This window comes from Plectropomus leopardus, chromosome 20, assembly GCF_008729295.1.
Source record: "Plectropomus leopardus isolate mb chromosome 20, YSFRI_Pleo_2.0, whole genome shotgun sequence".
Classification (NCBI taxonomy): domain Eukaryota; kingdom Metazoa; phylum Chordata; class Actinopteri; order Perciformes; family Serranidae; genus Plectropomus; species Plectropomus leopardus.
Window position 1 is genome coordinate 16,430,066 of NC_056482.1, and position 17,022 is coordinate 16,447,087.

The following is a 17,022-nucleotide window of genomic DNA, read 5'->3' on the forward strand; positions in this document are numbered from 1 at the left end:
GAGGTATTTAGGTTGCTTGATTCAAGGCTCCCTAATCCAAAAGGAACATCTCATAATGTCAAACAAGACTTAAGCAACAGTAGGTAACTTTTTAAGCAAAATAACACAACAAAGTTTTTCCTTATAACTCATTTTATCCTGACACTAGTACATGAGGTACTGTGAAAATGATCATCACCCTTTTAGTTCACCCAATGGCATTTGCAAGAATCACAAAAACAACCAATCAGAGCAGAAGAGTCTCTAACGCAGCTGACACTCATGTCAGTCACTGCACTGTCAAACTAGGCAGCGCTGGTCAAATATGAATCAAGATTCAAATGTTTTCAGAAACAGAGAAAGTTTGCTTTGGCCAGCAGTGCTTCATTTCGTTTTTCCAACATGGCTGCCGCATCTCAAACCTTCTGATTTCATAGCTTAACAGTACACGAAAATATGTTTCTAAAAACAAAATAGGTGAAAGATGGTCAATGCAGTAACAGAATCTTGATTCATATTTGATCAGCGCTGCCTAGTCAAGACATAAGACACTTTAATGTCATTGTAGGTGCACAGCAAAGTTATGTCTGACATTTAAATGCAGCTGTTGACACGATTCACAGCTGATTTTTTTTCTGAAAATGGCCTGTGATTGGCCAAAATCTTCCATCATGGGCTAGATTTTCTAAAGCCTGAAAACATCCAAGAGGCACTGTAGAAGTCTAGTGTTCTCTCAGACTGCTTTAATTACAACATGCTCAAAGTGACGCCAAAATTTTACTACCAATCCAAGCTTTTATACAAATTTAGAGAAGATTTGGAGAGAGAATTTACTTGGGAGTTCACTTAAATCTCAGACAACATAAATGAAAAGGAACTAGGATTTTATGTATTTTCACTCAACATCTCTTATTTTTTAAGTAGGCCAAGCAGTCATTATTATTAAGATTAAACTCCTCAGGAGTGTCATCACCAACATACAGTGACAAGATTAGTTTTGAATTTCATCAAGAGTATGTGTTTTACATATTAGAATTACTGTGGCTTGTAGTTTGTGTTTCTTATGAGGCAGTTTTGTCTGATTTGCTACATTTTACTCGCCTCATCCTGAACTCTGGATGTTTTAGGAGCCTTTAAGCACCTCTTCTCCACTTTATCTTTCCTTTTTTGGCTCGTCTTTTCAGATCTAAGCTCTGATACCGCCATTATCGTGGCAAGACTAGCCATAAATATTTAAGAATAATATGAGTGCTCTGTTTTCATTCATTTATCTAGTTTGTGAGGCAGAAACTTCTAATTTTACGAACTGTCCCTAAGCTGAACCCAGAGCCTTTGATGAGTGAGCCTGTGAACATATTTTGAGTTCCTGTCTCTCCGAATTCCTCTTACGGTGATTTTCATCCTCTCAGATCTAGTCCTGTCACTTAATGCTTAAATATAAACCTACTCAGATCAAGTACTATTACCATCAGCACAGAGTTATTATGCAACAGTCCAGCTCCTATCATTCCCTCTGGAGGCAGACAGAAATAGCAAGAGGACTAATTTAGAAACCAACCTTAACTTCACCTGAGTCTAAAAATATTGGCATCAGATTTAAATTGACAGATCTGAAAACTGATGAAGAGCCATCAAGGATTTGATGTTTGTGTGCGTGTTATGGGTGAGAGCACTTTGAGATAGCATGCAGCTAAGGGCGCTGAGCTGAGCAGAGCTAAATGTGAAAATGGAGCTTTCTAAAAAAAAAAAAAGTTATTTTTGTGACAGCGAATAAGGTGGTGATGGATGGAGAGAGGGAGAAAATGAACAGAAGTCTGTGGAGGAGAGAGCAGAGGGAGGACAGCAGCATTCAATCCTCTGGGATTGACAAGCTGAGGAATGCCCCAAAATAGCCTGCATTGTTTTCAACCCAGATAGCTCAAATTATTCTTCAAATAGCATTTTCAAATTTCAGTGGCTGTGACTGCCAAGTTTCTTTTAGTGGGATTAGAGCCCAAAAAGCTTTGTGTGTTAATTGCCCCTCCAGCCCATGAGGACAGAGAAACGTCTGTTAATGGTGAAGCTAAAAACGGTGTCGAGTGGTGTATTGTAATCCCTGCTGTCGGAGCCGAGCCTGTGTAGATACACTCAGGCCTCTCGGGTACTTAACAGGGACAGCGACGTGTGCCAGCGCTTGTGTCTCTGAGGCCCTGTTTGCATTATATTTATTTAATTTCTACATTTTAAAATATTTTTTGACACCAAAATGCTATGAACATTTTTTTGACTGAGCACTGCATCCTAATTGCTTACTTTAATTCTCAGATTTATACATTATATCAGTGTGATAAGGCACTTAATGTAGCATGTGTTTACAATATGCCTGTTCTAAACATACATACTGTATACATGCAAAAATGACCCCAGGTAGTAAAGTTACAGCAGGACCAGTTGAAATTCGGAGTGGAAATATTAAAACTAATATAACTAATAAGACTGTTTGTGGAAAAAATTCAAGATATAAAATTAGAAACAAATTGAAGGTCACAGCAACCTTGACCTTTGAACACCAAATTCTAATCTGTTCATCCTTGAGTCCACTCAAACGTTTGCGTTATATTAAAAGAAATTTCCTCAAGGTGTTCTTTAGATAACGCGTGCACAAGAATGAGACGGACAAGGTCACAGTGACCTTCACCTTTGACCACCAAAACTTAATCAGCTCATTGTTGAGTCCAAGCGAACATTTGTGCCAAATTTGAAAAAAATATCTCAAGATTTTTTTGAGATACCTTGTTCACAATAATATGCCTGACAGACAGTCAAACCAAAAACACAATGCCTCAAACACAAAAACACAAAAGTGTCAAATAAAGCAGTAACAAGAATGAAGGAAATGTTAACGCCATTCACCCTAAATTTTAAATAAGAAAAATAATCCCTGACAACTGGCTGAGAGATGGTACAGTGAATTCCTGATTGTACAGTAGACTGACAGTTATAGTCGACTAATGTATGTCAACTTACCACCATGAAAACAGTGGTTGGATAACTCCCAAAACAAACTACAACTTAACTGTGCGCTTGAATCAAAGGTGCACTCTGGCACTTAAACAAATAGCACAATACCCCAGCCTACAAATGCCTAATTTATAAGCTTGTTAGTATTTTAAGACTTTAACACCTGGATCGACATTGGTTTAGTGTGTGGATTGAGGTTATTTTCTTCTGTTTGTTTTTGATTTTCCAATTTTCCATTTTTTGTGCTATTTTCGGGTAAATTTTCTTGTAAGAGATTTTCTTGAGAGAAATACAAAAATGAAATTCAAAATGACAGGTAATAATAGATTATGACAGAATTTTTAAAACAAAGTCCGACGCAACCTCTGGTTCTGGTCCCAACACACGTTTAAGTACGTGCTACTCGTAATCCACTGCAGTACTATATTTGCCTGAAAAGCGCCCGCACCAGCCTGCAAAGAACGCATAGGCGCACAGCTGCAGAAGTATAAATTAGGCAAGAGGGCAGCTGGAAGATAAACAGGGATAAGTGATCAGTAGTGATGAAGGGAAGGTGGAGAGATGGGTTCAGCAATGGCAGTTGAGAGCAAATGAAGGCGAGGATGACAGGAGAAAAAGATAAAAGACATGGAGGAGGAGGGAGATGGATATCTGCTTGGCTAAAGATACACAGATAGATGTATAGATTGATCTCTAAAGGAGAATAAAGAGAGATACAGTATATGCCACAGGGAAGCCGAGAGATATGCAGGGAGCAGAAACAGATAGAAAGATAGATCTTCTGTCTACAGAGAGGTGGGATGACCCCGTTAGGATGACTCATGTCACATCGATCTATCTGTTCGCCAACAAGCTAGAGCACAAGTGTGTGGGTGTGTGTGTGTGTTTGTATGTCTATCAAGTGTGCTTGTAGGTATAGCAGGAGGAGAAAAGGAGATTGGGCATATGTAAGGATGCACATTCATTCTTATGCGTGTACATCTGATGAGCCCTGCTGGAAAAACAGGACCTTGTGACACTGCTAATGGACTTAACAGTAAGAGGATGAGGACTCTGCCACAAAGACTGATTTACCAAATGAGGGAGAAACAGGGCTGTGCACGGTGATACAGTCAGGAGAGGCAGAAATCAAAATAGATGTTAAAAAAAAACTTTATGGTCTTTCTCTGTGGAAAAATCTATTTTTTATTTGGACATCACATCCTTGCTCTATTGTAACAAGCTTTTATTATTTCATTCTGCAGCTTAAGTAGATCCATTGTTCTTCACTCGTATTTATAAATAGAATTTGATACATGTACAGTGTTATAAAAGCATCTTTATTGTTGAAAATACTTTTCCCAACTTCTGACCTCTTATTCATGGAAAAATGTAAACAAGCTACTGCATCTGTATTCAATTTTCTTTTTATAATTTATCTCCGCCTAACCGACACAGTGCTGCTCTAGATACAGAAGTCTGCAGAGCGTCACCTTGCATCGCTCAGTAGAAATTAAATGGACTTTGGGTGAATTATTTATCATGTTGATGACAGTCTGAAAGTATCCATGTCAAGTCAGTTTTATTTATAAAGCCCATTATCACAAATCACAATTTGCCTTAAGAGGCCTTTAAAGTATACGACATCCCTCTGTCCTTAGACCCTCCCATCGACCAAGGATAAACTCCCCCAAAAAAGCCTGTAACGTGGGGAGAAAATGGTTGAAACCTCAGGAAGAGCAACTGAGACCCCTTTTCGGGGACGCACTGACGTGCAATAGATGTCATAAAAAACAATTAAATTACAGTAGATGACAAAATGACATATAGGAAAGAGAAAGAGGGACGGGGAGAGATGCACAACAATAATGGTAATAATAACATAACATATAGCAATAGTAATAAACATAGTGAATGCAATTTATGATAGCATGTGATGTTACATGCAAATACTCTAAGTGGTGATAACAGTCACCTGTATATTAATAGTGGAGGCATGACTAATAATAACAGCAGTAGAAGTAGGTGTCGAGCAGGATCACAGCATCAGTGCAACCAAGGGCCCCGACACAGGCGCAGCCACAGATAAGACCACAGCAACAGCACAGTCATAACCACGATTCAAGCTGAGCCGGAGGTACAGCATCAGTGCGGCCACAGCACGCGCACAGCTAAAGGCAAGAACACAGCATCAGCACAGCCATCACCACAATCCAGGCGCAGCCAAGATTCAGAAAAAACTACGAAACAAGGGAGCACAAATGCTCCGGAGAAGAAGCCAGGTTATAGTTACGCAAATCCAAACTGAACATTTTATGAAAAACTGTCTCTGCTTCATATAGATCTGCTCCCAGCTGAGTGAACGACTAGAGAAGCAACAGACAGCCAACCGAGGAGAACTGGAGAAAATCCGGGTGAGTTTTCACACCTCTATATGCCCACACTTGTTTTGTTTTTTAATTTTTGAATTTCAGGTTACTTTACACTAACAGTCATGTTAGACCTCAAATGATGCTGGGTAACATTAACAAAGTTTAGATGCTACTGTTATTCTGAGTATGACGATGTAAAAAGCAGATTCTGTCTGGATATAGGGAATTAAGACTTATTCTGTATTTTTTGATTGTGGGACATGCTGGTATTATTCCAGTTTTAGGAGCAGTCATTGGACATTTGTAATATGTGTTTCAATTCGGGTTTTATAGATCTCATTGATGTATGTTTTCTAAATTTGTATTTCATGTCTCAGAAATTGTCTACCACAAGCAGAGTTAATTAGATATAGTTTAAGAACGCATGGTCGCTACACTCTGTAACAATATTTAAAAAATCCAGCAGGTATGTCCATGTTTATATCAGTCACTCCGAGTTTGCAGGTATGTTGGTGACTATGTTGCCATCTCATTGTTCCTCCTGGCTGTGAAATATAAGCTTTTTGAGTAAGAATTAGGAGTTAGGCCAAGGAGCCAGGGCCAGGCATCTCACTTTCAGCACTTGCATACTTGGCTGATGTACTGTTTGTTTAGACTGTAGCTGGGAGGAAGGCCATTTTGGCAGTGAGCTCTGTCAGGGCTGCCCAAGGACTCACAAAAGGACAAACAGGTTTATTGCACAAAGGACAAGTCCTGTAAAGGATGTAGCGGGGCGTCTTTGTGTGTGTGTTTGAGGTAAAGTCTGAAAGTCTGTAATCTTGTTTGTTCTTGTGCTCTTTTCTCTCGTTTATAGTTAACTAATAAAAGGGCAGCAAATCTAATATAACTGTCAGGAATCACACTTAGAAGTGATGTAGGGGAACAGTGCTGTGCAGTGAATAATATATAACAAAGTTACAACAGTGTTAATTAGAAATGTTTAAATAATGTACTGACATACTTATTCACTATAATTCTATTTAAAGTGACGACAGAAACGATTTCAGCTCAAGCACTCCGCTGCTTCATTAATGCTCTCATTCACTTCTGCAGTGATGAGCCCTGAAAACGTGATGTATGATTACTATTCAGCTTTAAACTCAGTTGACAGTTTAATCCGAATGAAATGTAATAGTGTTATGAAATATTAATTCTGAGGGAATATCGGAACTAACATAGTCAATTGTTGTCACCAAGAAAGACCACCGCGACTTTGAGCTTCAGCGCTGTGGACACTGCTGCTTGTTACTGTGAGCTAAAGCACTAATCTATCTGCGCTGGTCTCAAAGGAATCAACCTACTAAACAGTACCCAGCCTGCACTGCCACTGAGCCAAACTTAGAGCAAATGAAGCAGGAACACTAAAACTACCATTTGTATGTATGTATTACTGCTGCGCTGGTATTACCTTGAAATAGTTCGAGGCTCTTTACACCTTCAAACACCTCCAGAATAGCTTACCTCATCTGGCAAAAATAACGCCCCTCTGCCACAGTGATAGGTGCTAAAATGAACGAACAAGTAGAATTTCCACATTGTCTTGCAGCTCAATCAGTATGGGTTTGTTTGCAGTGATTTTCTGTTGCTGCTTGCACAAATGTTCTGAGCCCAATAATAGCACATCTAATACAAGGGCACCCAAAAAGAGCTCATTGACAAAAGGTCAGGGTGGAGTGCAGCCCTGACAGAAGAGGGAGAGTTTAGTGGGCTCGTATGGATACTACACTAATGAGCTGCAATGCTTCAGTAACTAAGTAGAGCACCATCTCTTTTCAAGTTATATAAATATTGCTACTGCAAAATGATGATGGGGCACCTCACAGAAGGACATGGCTGCAGATAACTGCATACATTAGTTGTTCTGTTAGACTTTTTGTTTGTGTACAAAAGTTGACATTTTCTGCTGGTCTCATCTTTAAAAAGTCATAGCAAAGAATGCCATAAAAGGTCATTGTGTAGTTTTTCATTAAAAAAAATATAGTGTCTATAGTATGTATATTATTGTAAAGAAACAGTAATGTATGTCAAAAAACCTCAGTGCACTATGCCATAACAAATCATAGTATGTTATGAACAGTCATAATTTAGAATGCACTAAAAACGTTACACTGCGATATGCTATAAAAATGCTCTTTGAGCTTCGTTACAACGTTTTTTTTCACTTTTTTTTTTCTTCCCCGACAGCATGCTGCTGCTGGCCTATATTTTTTATCTAACCTGGAAGAATTCTTTCACAGTTCCTTTACCCCCCACAACACTGCCCTTTGCTCTCATTTATTTTACTCTACTCAAGCTTAAAGGTGTATAGATGTCAGTTATTAGCTTTTTTCCCTCTAACCTTTTCTATCTTTCTTTTATCTTTCTCAAGTCAAAAGTGGAAGGCTGTGAGAAGTGCAGTAGTCTTTTCAATAAAGAAGGTCGCGTACGTGCTGCCGTGACCACAGCACCTGCTGGGGGCTCCGAGGAGATGGATGAGGAGAAGGAGGGTTTGAAGAATCAGCTGAGAGAGATGGAGCTGGAACTAGCCCAGACCAAACTGCAGCTGGTGGAGGCTGAGTGCAAAATCCAGGTACGCCCAAAACACAGCTTTGACCCAAATCAAACTACAAAGTGAGAGCCACAAATGCATGAAAAATGTGTTTAAAGTAAAAACATGTTGTCACGTTGTTTTACCCCACTGATCCTGAAGGAGCTTGCAATATGATAGCCTCAAAAAGTCATACTAGAATATATATTTCAAAATAGCATAGAAGGCTCATGGTATAGTATGTTGTCCAAAAAAGCATAAAAAAGTCATAGTATAGCATTTCTTAAAAAATAGCATGGAAAAGTCATATTATAGTATGTCATCCAATATGTGACAAAAATTCATACTGTAGTAATTATTTCAAAATATTCCCAACAATTCATACTATAGTATGTCATTCAAAATATGCAAAAAAAATATCATACAGTATTATGTCAATCATTCTATAGTATGTCCTCTACCATGATCTTGATTTTGATCTTGACCATGATTTTAACAAAAACACTGACTTTTTTGACATGCCTTGCAATGATGTTTTTTTAAAAGAAGACTGACTTTTTTTTCACCATATTATACTGTACATATTGTAAAAAAAACATGATAGTATAGTTCATCATCCAAAATAGAATTGCATCGTCATAGTACAGGATGTTTTGTAAAATAACATAAAAAAGTCGTAGCATATTTTGTTGTCAAAAACAGCATGAAAAAGTCATACTATAGTTTGTGGTTGGATAAGAATGTCATCATATAAATATGTTGTCCAAAACAGCATAAAAAGTCATACTAGAATATTTCACAGAAATTAAAAAAATAAAGATAAAAAATGGCATAAAAATGCAATAGTATAGTATGTCGCCCAAAATAGTATAAACATTTTTTTTAATGTTCATGACATTTTCTACATACTACACCATGTCTTTTCAACTTACCATCGTATGATTTTTTTGACACACTATACTGTTATATGACACTATGACCTTTTGACATTCTATAATGTTATAATTTTTTGACATACTATACTATGACTTATACACTATAAAATGACTTTTTTTTAACATACAGTGCATTTACTTTTTTGACAAGATATCATGAGAACAGAGTTTATCAGGAATGATGTCAAAAAAAGAAAGATGAGGATTTCATATGATTCATGGCGTCTGTTGTAGTGGTAAGGGAATTTGGATCAAAGTTGCAGATTTAGGAAAGGCAAAGTGGTAAAAATAGATTCTAGAAATATTTAAAAACCTTACAGAGGCCTGAACTACATTTTTTCATCTTGTTAATTATTGGCATACTTGTTTAAACTGCTTTTGTTCTGTCATAATCATAGCGATCTTTTCTCTGCATTCAGGACCTGGAGCACCACCTGGGTCTTGCACTCAATGAAGTGCAGGCTGCCAAGAAGACGTGGTTCAACCGAACACTCAGCTCTATCAAGACCGTCACTGGGACCCAGGGCAAGGAGACCACCTAACCTGATAACCCTGTCATCCAGTTTTACCCGGACCACGTCTGGAGCTCAGTGCTACATCACGCTGAAACCTCTGAGCGCCTAACTTAACCCACCAGGCCATAACTTGACACTGACCGTTAATTCCCAGGATGACCATTACCACAGACTGTGCTACTTGTTCCTCTAATCAAGAATGTCCTCATATTTCCCTGTTCCCACAGCTCCTGATCAAATCACCCCCATCCATTTATTCTCCTCTCCACCCCAGATGACTCCAGCTAAGTGTGCTGATGAGAAGTGGTTGACAAACACAAGATGAAGTACAACGGTACCAGAGACACAATGTGCTTCCACCAGTCACAGAAAGAAAAGCATAAAAAAAAAAGAAGAAAGAAATGCTTCATTTATTTCTGTCTTTGTACTGCTGATCTTAAAGACCCGCAGAAGGAAGGTAGGACATCTGAACTGTTGCTGTCCTGACGGGATAGAAAAGAAAACACTCCGTCCTTCCTTACTGTTCTGCGTGCTCCCTTCTAAACTACTGGCACAGACCAACCAGTCCCTGTAAAACTTTTGTTTTAGGTACGAGAGCTAATAGACGCCTTTTCAAACTGAGCTTTTTCTAATTTACGTTGAACAATACCTTTCTTTTTTAATGTATGTACATGAATGTGCTTATGTAATGAGCATATGTGTGTGTGTGTGTGTGTGTGTGTGTGTGTGTGTGTGTGTATGAGAGAGAGAGAGAGAGAGTATGCATGTTTTTTTGTTTTGTGTTGACTGTGAGGTGTAGGTGTTTGTGAGCGTGAGACTAAAAAAAAAATGTGTTTGGATGCAAAATAATTGACTGAAATAACGTTAAAATGTGTGTATAAAAGAAAGAGCAAGACAGTGTGTAGAAGTCCAAGGGAAAGAAAAAGCACTAAGGTTATGAGTGTGTGCATGCATGTAAGGGGAAAAAAGTTTCCCCGGCTGTTGTTCCTTTAATGTTCAAATGTTTATATGAATGATGCTAAAGAAAAGTTTGCTGACAAAGCCTTGATCTGAAGGTCGATAAAGATTATACTAGTGGATACAAATAGATAATTCACGGCAAGGACAGAAGCATAAAAGCTGCTGTGATTACCAACAGCAACATAACTTTGCTCACATCAAATTCTAGACATAAAACATGCTTGAGGTTTGTTTGGTTTGGGTGTCCCAGCACAAAGAAACTAAAAAAAGCTCCAAACCAGGCCAACCTTGTGTATGTGTGTTAGAACACTGTTAAACCCTGAGCGGTGCAATGCTTGTTACAAACCATAAACATCACTTATGGGAAATGTAAAGTCAAAATGGAAACACACATTAACCGAACGTTGTAATTCCTTCTGCACTTGAACACACCTTTAAACCTCTCCTTCCTACTCTCTGGCACCAGCTGCTCTGACCTTTGCCCTTGACTGGCAGGGTCACGCAGGGTCAGGCCTTTTTACACTTCAGTCAGACCTTTGGGATCTCTTTAACCACTACACACAAACACTGAAATACACTGTTTCATGTAAAGCTGCGTACAGAACCAGCACTCAGTGGCCACTTTATTAGGGATACCTGCTTGTTAAAGCCGTCATAAAGTCTTCCAAACACGCAGACACGTTTAAGAGGTTTCCTCACAAAAACTCAGAGAGGACAAGATGTTGGATCTGGATGAGGGTATGATTGTTGGTGCTAGATGGAGGCTAGTTATCTTTGTACTGGATGGTGAGAAACAGGAGCAGTGCAGTCAGATGCAAAGAAAAAAACATGCCTCGTCTATGAGAAATGTCTATGTTTAAAAAATGTCTATGTTTAAAACAAACTGGAAGGCCACAAAGTCAGATAAGTTCTGCACTGCATGCAATACTTTTTGAATGGTGACTTGTCTTTAATATCAATTGTAGACATTTAAGTCCAAGAAAATTAGACAATAGTAGGTGATTGCCAAAACCACGTGACTGATGATTAGGATATGCTACATGATGGAAGCGATCATTCTGAGGGCCAGACTTGGTGTAAAAAGCTTGTATACAGTGTTGACTCAAGGGTAGACTCTATTGTAATGGTGAGAAGAGTTTCTTGGCTTGCACAATGGGGTTCCTTAATGTCACAGTGTCCAAAAACATGGTTACTGTCCAAGTGCATCTTTTTTTGGCTGTGTGACAAAGCATCACCTCTAGATAGATCCAGTAACATGACAGGAACTTGTGTTTATTCCAGCTGCCTGCACTCGACTCAGTAAGAGCACCTCTGGGATGAGGCACAACGGGATAACCACAGCACACGCATCTTGCAGCACGAAAAATCTGCAGGAATTGATCGACTATATCAAACCAGCATGGGGCAAAAATATCTGTGAAACATTTTCAACACCTTGATGAATTCATGCCTCACAGAATTCAATGTGTTCAGGAGGCAAAAGCAGATGTTACTCAGTACTGAGAGGATTGAAATATTGAGGTGGCCACTGACTGTATATACCCCCCCACGCACACACACACACACACAAAGTTAACTGCCAGAAGTGAAACTCTGCACCTTAGGCGTGGATCAGTATCACAGGAGTGACACTTTCAGTCACAGGACTTCAGAGGGAAGTTGTCAGAGGTCAAACTGACATGCACTCTAAATCAGTCCAAAGGGGTTGGGGGAGGTTTAAACATGCTTGTTTGTGTGTTTTCATATTTGGCTGACTAGAAAGAGGGTTCAACAATATTCTAATCAATTAATTCTAATACTAAACTGAAGGAAAAAAAAAAAACAAAGCTATTATTTCTGAATGAACAGTCACTGTAAATTGCATCTAACTTGAAGGTGGAATCTGATTGGAAATTCAGAATTGATATCAGAGGAAAGTTTGAGATGAAGTTAAAACAATGGACCGTTCCTCGAAAGGCACTGGGTTGAATATAACAAAAATTAAAAAGTTAATATTGAGTTTTTGGTTATGATTTTCTACTCTGTAACTATAACTAATGTTGCCTACTTGTACCTACCAACCTGCTGCCGTGCTACAGTTCAATTCACAACAATGTTTTATGTCTTCAATGTTTATTTTGCTCCAAGCTTCTTAGTCAGACTGCTGTTTGGTTAATTAAATGCCAAAACGTAGCTTTATCATCCAACAACAAAAACATTATCAACGTGTGGAAATTGTAATAGTGTAGGATGCATTGTGTATACTTCATGAATTTAAATATAAAGATAAACACAAATATGTCTAACATTTTTTGCGTCTTCAATAGTTTGAAAAAAAATCAACGCTCAACAGACACTTTCAGTAGATGATGAAATGAAAATGCAAATGTAAGGTCATAATATAATATGTCGGAAAATGTAAGACTATAGCATGTCCAAAAAATGGTTGAAAAAGTCATAGTATATTATGTCAAAAAATGTTGCAGTATATTGTGTCAAAAAATGTCAGAATATTACATGTTGAAAAAGCTGTTGAAAAGGCAAATATTGTCATGATATAGCATGTAAAAAAACAGAATGAAAAGGTCATGCTACAGTATGTTGCCCAAAATAGCATTAAAAATTACACTATAGTATGAGTCCAAAAACAGCATCAGACGAGTCATACTATTGTATGTCTTCGAAAACACGTGAAAAAAATGCATTAGTAAAGTCATAGTATATAGTATGTCGGTCCAGAATAGCATAGAAGGGTCATACTATAGTATGTTGTCCCTAGTAGCATTTAAAAGTCATAATGTCATCCAAAATGGCATTAAAAAAGTCATACTGCAGAAGGCCATACAAAATAGCATGAAAAAGTCAAAGTCAAAACTGCATGAATGAGTAATAATGCACTATGTCATCCAAAATAGCATGAAAAGGTGAAACGTCACAAAAAAAAGTCACACTATAGTAGGTCATTCAAAAATTTTAAAAAGAGTCAGAGTATACAAAAATTCACAAAAACATCATAGTATAGATTTGAATAGAATTTGTCTAATTTTTACAATATTACGCAAGTGAAACAAAGCAGTAATGAGGTTTGTTTTATATAGGAGGCAAAGGATAAATCTTGACCGAATATAACTCCAAGGTTCCTTACAGTTGTGCTAGTGGCCAAGGCAATGCCATCTATAGAAATTAGATCCATAGAAAAAGAGTTTCTGAGGTGTTTGGGACCAAGTGGCTCATCCAGGCTTTTATGTCTTTAAGACATCCTTGTAATCTAGATAACTGATCGGTTTCATCTGGCTTCATAGATATGTACAGTTGAGTATCATCCACATAACAATGGAAGTGTTGAGAGTGATTTCTAATAATGTTGCCAAGGGGTCCAAGCACAAAACCTTGTGGTACTCCGAAGCAGACCTTAGTATGCATGGAGAATTAATCATTAATAGGAACAAACTGAGAGCGATCTGATACGTATTATTTAAACCAGTTTAGTGCCGTTCCTTTAAGGCCAATTATGTGTTCCAGTCTGTGGAGTAAGATTTGATGGTTAATGGTGTCAAACGTGGCGCTGAGATCTAGTAGGAGAGAGCTTTATGTACAGATTTACATCGGAGAAATGCCATTTACACCAAATGCTTTCTTTTGGAGATACAATGGCAGCAGCTAAAATCACATGTAAAACAGTTTGTATGTGTACCAGGTAGCCAGCTTGTTACAGTTAACAAGTGTCAAATAATGTATATAACCTCTGTAAATATTTAAATACAGTATGTAGTATACAGTACAGAAATCGTGACACCAGTCGTCACATGACCACACTTTATTTCAGCCACACATGGAGGAAAATGAGGTAGGTGTGGGTTTGTGTTTGGGTCATCCAGAGTAAGATTAACAGAAGGTGAATGAGGATCATCTCTCTCTGATGCTCAGATGAGTCTGTGTGAATTATTTTGGAAAAATACAAGAAGACCTGAAAAGACTTCATTTTATAGGAGCTGTGCCAACTTTGATTTCTGGCAGTCTGTGTCTCTCTATAGAGGGCCAGGACTCTGGACGGGGGTTAGTTGTTACTTCAGAACCATCTATGGGAGGCACTTGATGAGGACATTGAAGATTAAGGCCTTGGCTCAAACAGATTTAACTTTAAGTTAAGGATTTAAAACAAATTGGTGTTAAGAGCAACCCTGTTATGTGGGCAATTATTTTTAAGGACAAAATTACAATTTTACAGCTTTTTAAAATGTATTTGTTTATGGATTTATGCATCGTTGGTGCTCTCTTTTTTCTCATAATTAAGTCAATTTTTGTGACACTGCTGTGGACACTATACAACCAAATGACCTACTCTACTCTTGTGGCCTGTTTTCCATTTTGGCATTAATCTGCCAGTTTCAGCATCTGGTCTACCCAAACACAGTGAAGGCTTTGGATGTCCACTATGTTATCTATCTTGCCATCAAGACCGAACTACACTAATGATTAATCAGAGCGAGGAAGATCAAACATATGGAAGAACAGAGGAGAGGAGTACAGGGAGCCCCTGTGATAAAAAGGAGAAGGAAGGTACTGCATCAGGTAATGTCTTCTGTAATCCGTTATGCAATATAATAAGAATGTAATGTTAACAACTCAGCTGCTTATATCTGGATAAATGCACTATATTGCATTAGTCCTATGAATTCATTGGATTTTTTAATTCCTTTGCCACAAAATGAGATTAAGAATGAGTAAGTGAATTTGTTTAATGTAAAATAGAACCAGTGCCATGTGCATTGTCAGTAAGATACAAACAGAAAGACTCAATTATCCAGCAATCTGCTTTTGTTCCACTGCTATTCATTTCTGTGTCATCCCCTTTGTGGTTTGGGAGCAAAGTCAAGAGGCCAGCTTAGTAATAAGGAATACAGGTGTGTGTGTGTGTGTGTGTGTGTGTGTGTGTGTGTGTGTGTGTGTAAGTAGGTATGTGTGCGTGTGCATGCGCGCGTGTGTGTGTCCAACTCTTTAATGAGTCTAGCAGTCCACGCAGCTGAAGGTGACTCATCTGCACCAGGTGCAGCTCTGGTGTAACACTCTCCTCTGTTGGGGAAGCATTGAATCATGACGAGTAAACAGTGAATCCTCAATGAAAAGTGAAATTTATTCAATGCAGTGCAGCTTTGAGCTTTTACTGTATTTCTATAACTCCAGGAATTTTACTCTATTTTTTATGTCACTGTTTTATCTAGTGCAAGGTCAGAGATAAAGTTGCATTAGTATTGGTTTGAACAATCAGGATTGATCAGGATTATGAATTCTGGTCATTTTTTACTCAGTTATATTTAGAATGCATGTACATGTCCTCTTTGTATTGAAATGTACAGCCTATACCGAAGCACTACAGGGCACACAGTAGCACTATAAAGGACTGATGTGTGGGATTAAGTGGCATCTAGCTGTGAGGTTGCAGAACTCAACAAAACAATGCTGTACAATTGCTGTACATACTGTAACAGCATCGGGATAGCTGCAGGCCATACAGGGTTACTCACATGCACCAATATCTGTAGTATATATATATATATATATATATATATACATATATATTTAAAATTATTATTATTTTTGCTGATGGGGAGGGACATCCAACTTTAAATTGTTGTATTTGTATTTATTTTGAACACCATATAAGCACAGAAAGTTTAAAAAAGCTTGTTTTGTTTTGGGTTTTTTTTTTTTTAAAAAACAACCCTAAAAACACACCATTTATCACAACCAGACACTGGCAAAACAGATATCATCATCATTTTTTCTCATTTTTGATGGTTGAACACATCATGTACACCTCCATTAGGAAAAAAAAAAATTTGAGCCTAAAATTGAAATATTTAATTAAAAAAATCTTTATTCTACATGTCCCGTGTAATATTTATCCAAAGAAAGAAAATGTCAGAACTGACCAGATCCTTCCTCACTTGTGTGCAATTTTTTGTTGCATTGGCTCTAACATTTGTGTGAATGTATCCTACAAAAATATGGTTAGGGTCTATTTAAGGTGGAAGGAGGGCCATGCTTTGCCCCCCGGTCACTCAAGGAAAGAACAATATGTGTAGCTTCAGGGAGGGTCGAGAAAGGAAGTTTTAGCTATTGAATAGTTAAACAGTGGATTGATTTTCTGTGGGGGATAAATCTCAGGAGTGCTAAGATGATAATTCACCGACAGACAGTATTGAGCTTCAAAGAGATCTCAGTGATTACTGAGATTGGCCTCCCAGAGGAAAAGTTTTAAAAACAGATGGTTTCCTGGCTGAGCAGAACCAGAGGCAGGTCCTGTCCTTGCTCCTGTCTGATGACACTCTCACATACCGAGTGAGGGAAGATTATCGAATCAGTACAAAAACATTCAAGGAGAGAAAGAATAATCTGGATCAAATTCTGGGCATCAAGTCACACTGACATGTTTTGTGCTTTATTGTCGCTTAAATCCACCAATTCATAGGTTAAACAAAGGAGATACATTTACATGGTTTTACTCACATCTGCTGTTTTCTCACTCAGCGTGGACTCTGAGGCAATCAGCACCAAGGGCACTGGTTCGGACAGAAAAGTACTGTTTTCCAGGAAATTCTTGTATCGGTTTCATGGGATTTGCATAAACCACTATAAACATTTGGTGTGTTTAATTAATTATGATATCAACTTTCATGGCATTGAAAAGAAGAGCAGTAGATGCATGCTTTCTTCTGTGGGGTAATATGGTTGGT

The 17,022-nt window shown here is 38.1% G+C and overlaps 1 protein-coding gene across 2 annotated transcripts in view; it reads left to right on the forward strand.

Moving 5' to 3' along the window:
• The window catches only part of LOC121959816 (rab GTPase-activating protein 1), a 91,178-nt gene extending 78,606 nt beyond the window's left edge, over nt 1-12,572 (forward strand). For both annotated transcript variants that reach the window (XM_042509320.1, XM_042509321.1), the window contains 3 exons: nt 5,301-5,372; nt 7,738-7,938; nt 9,251-12,572. In XM_042509320.1, the coding sequence (XP_042365254.1) occupies nt 5,301-5,372; nt 7,738-7,938; nt 9,251-9,373 (396 nt within the window). In that variant the 3' untranslated portion in view covers nt 9,374-12,572. The remainder of the gene's footprint in view (nt 1-5,300; nt 5,373-7,737; nt 7,939-9,250) is intronic.
• Nucleotides 12,573-17,022: the final 4,450 nt, after the last annotated feature.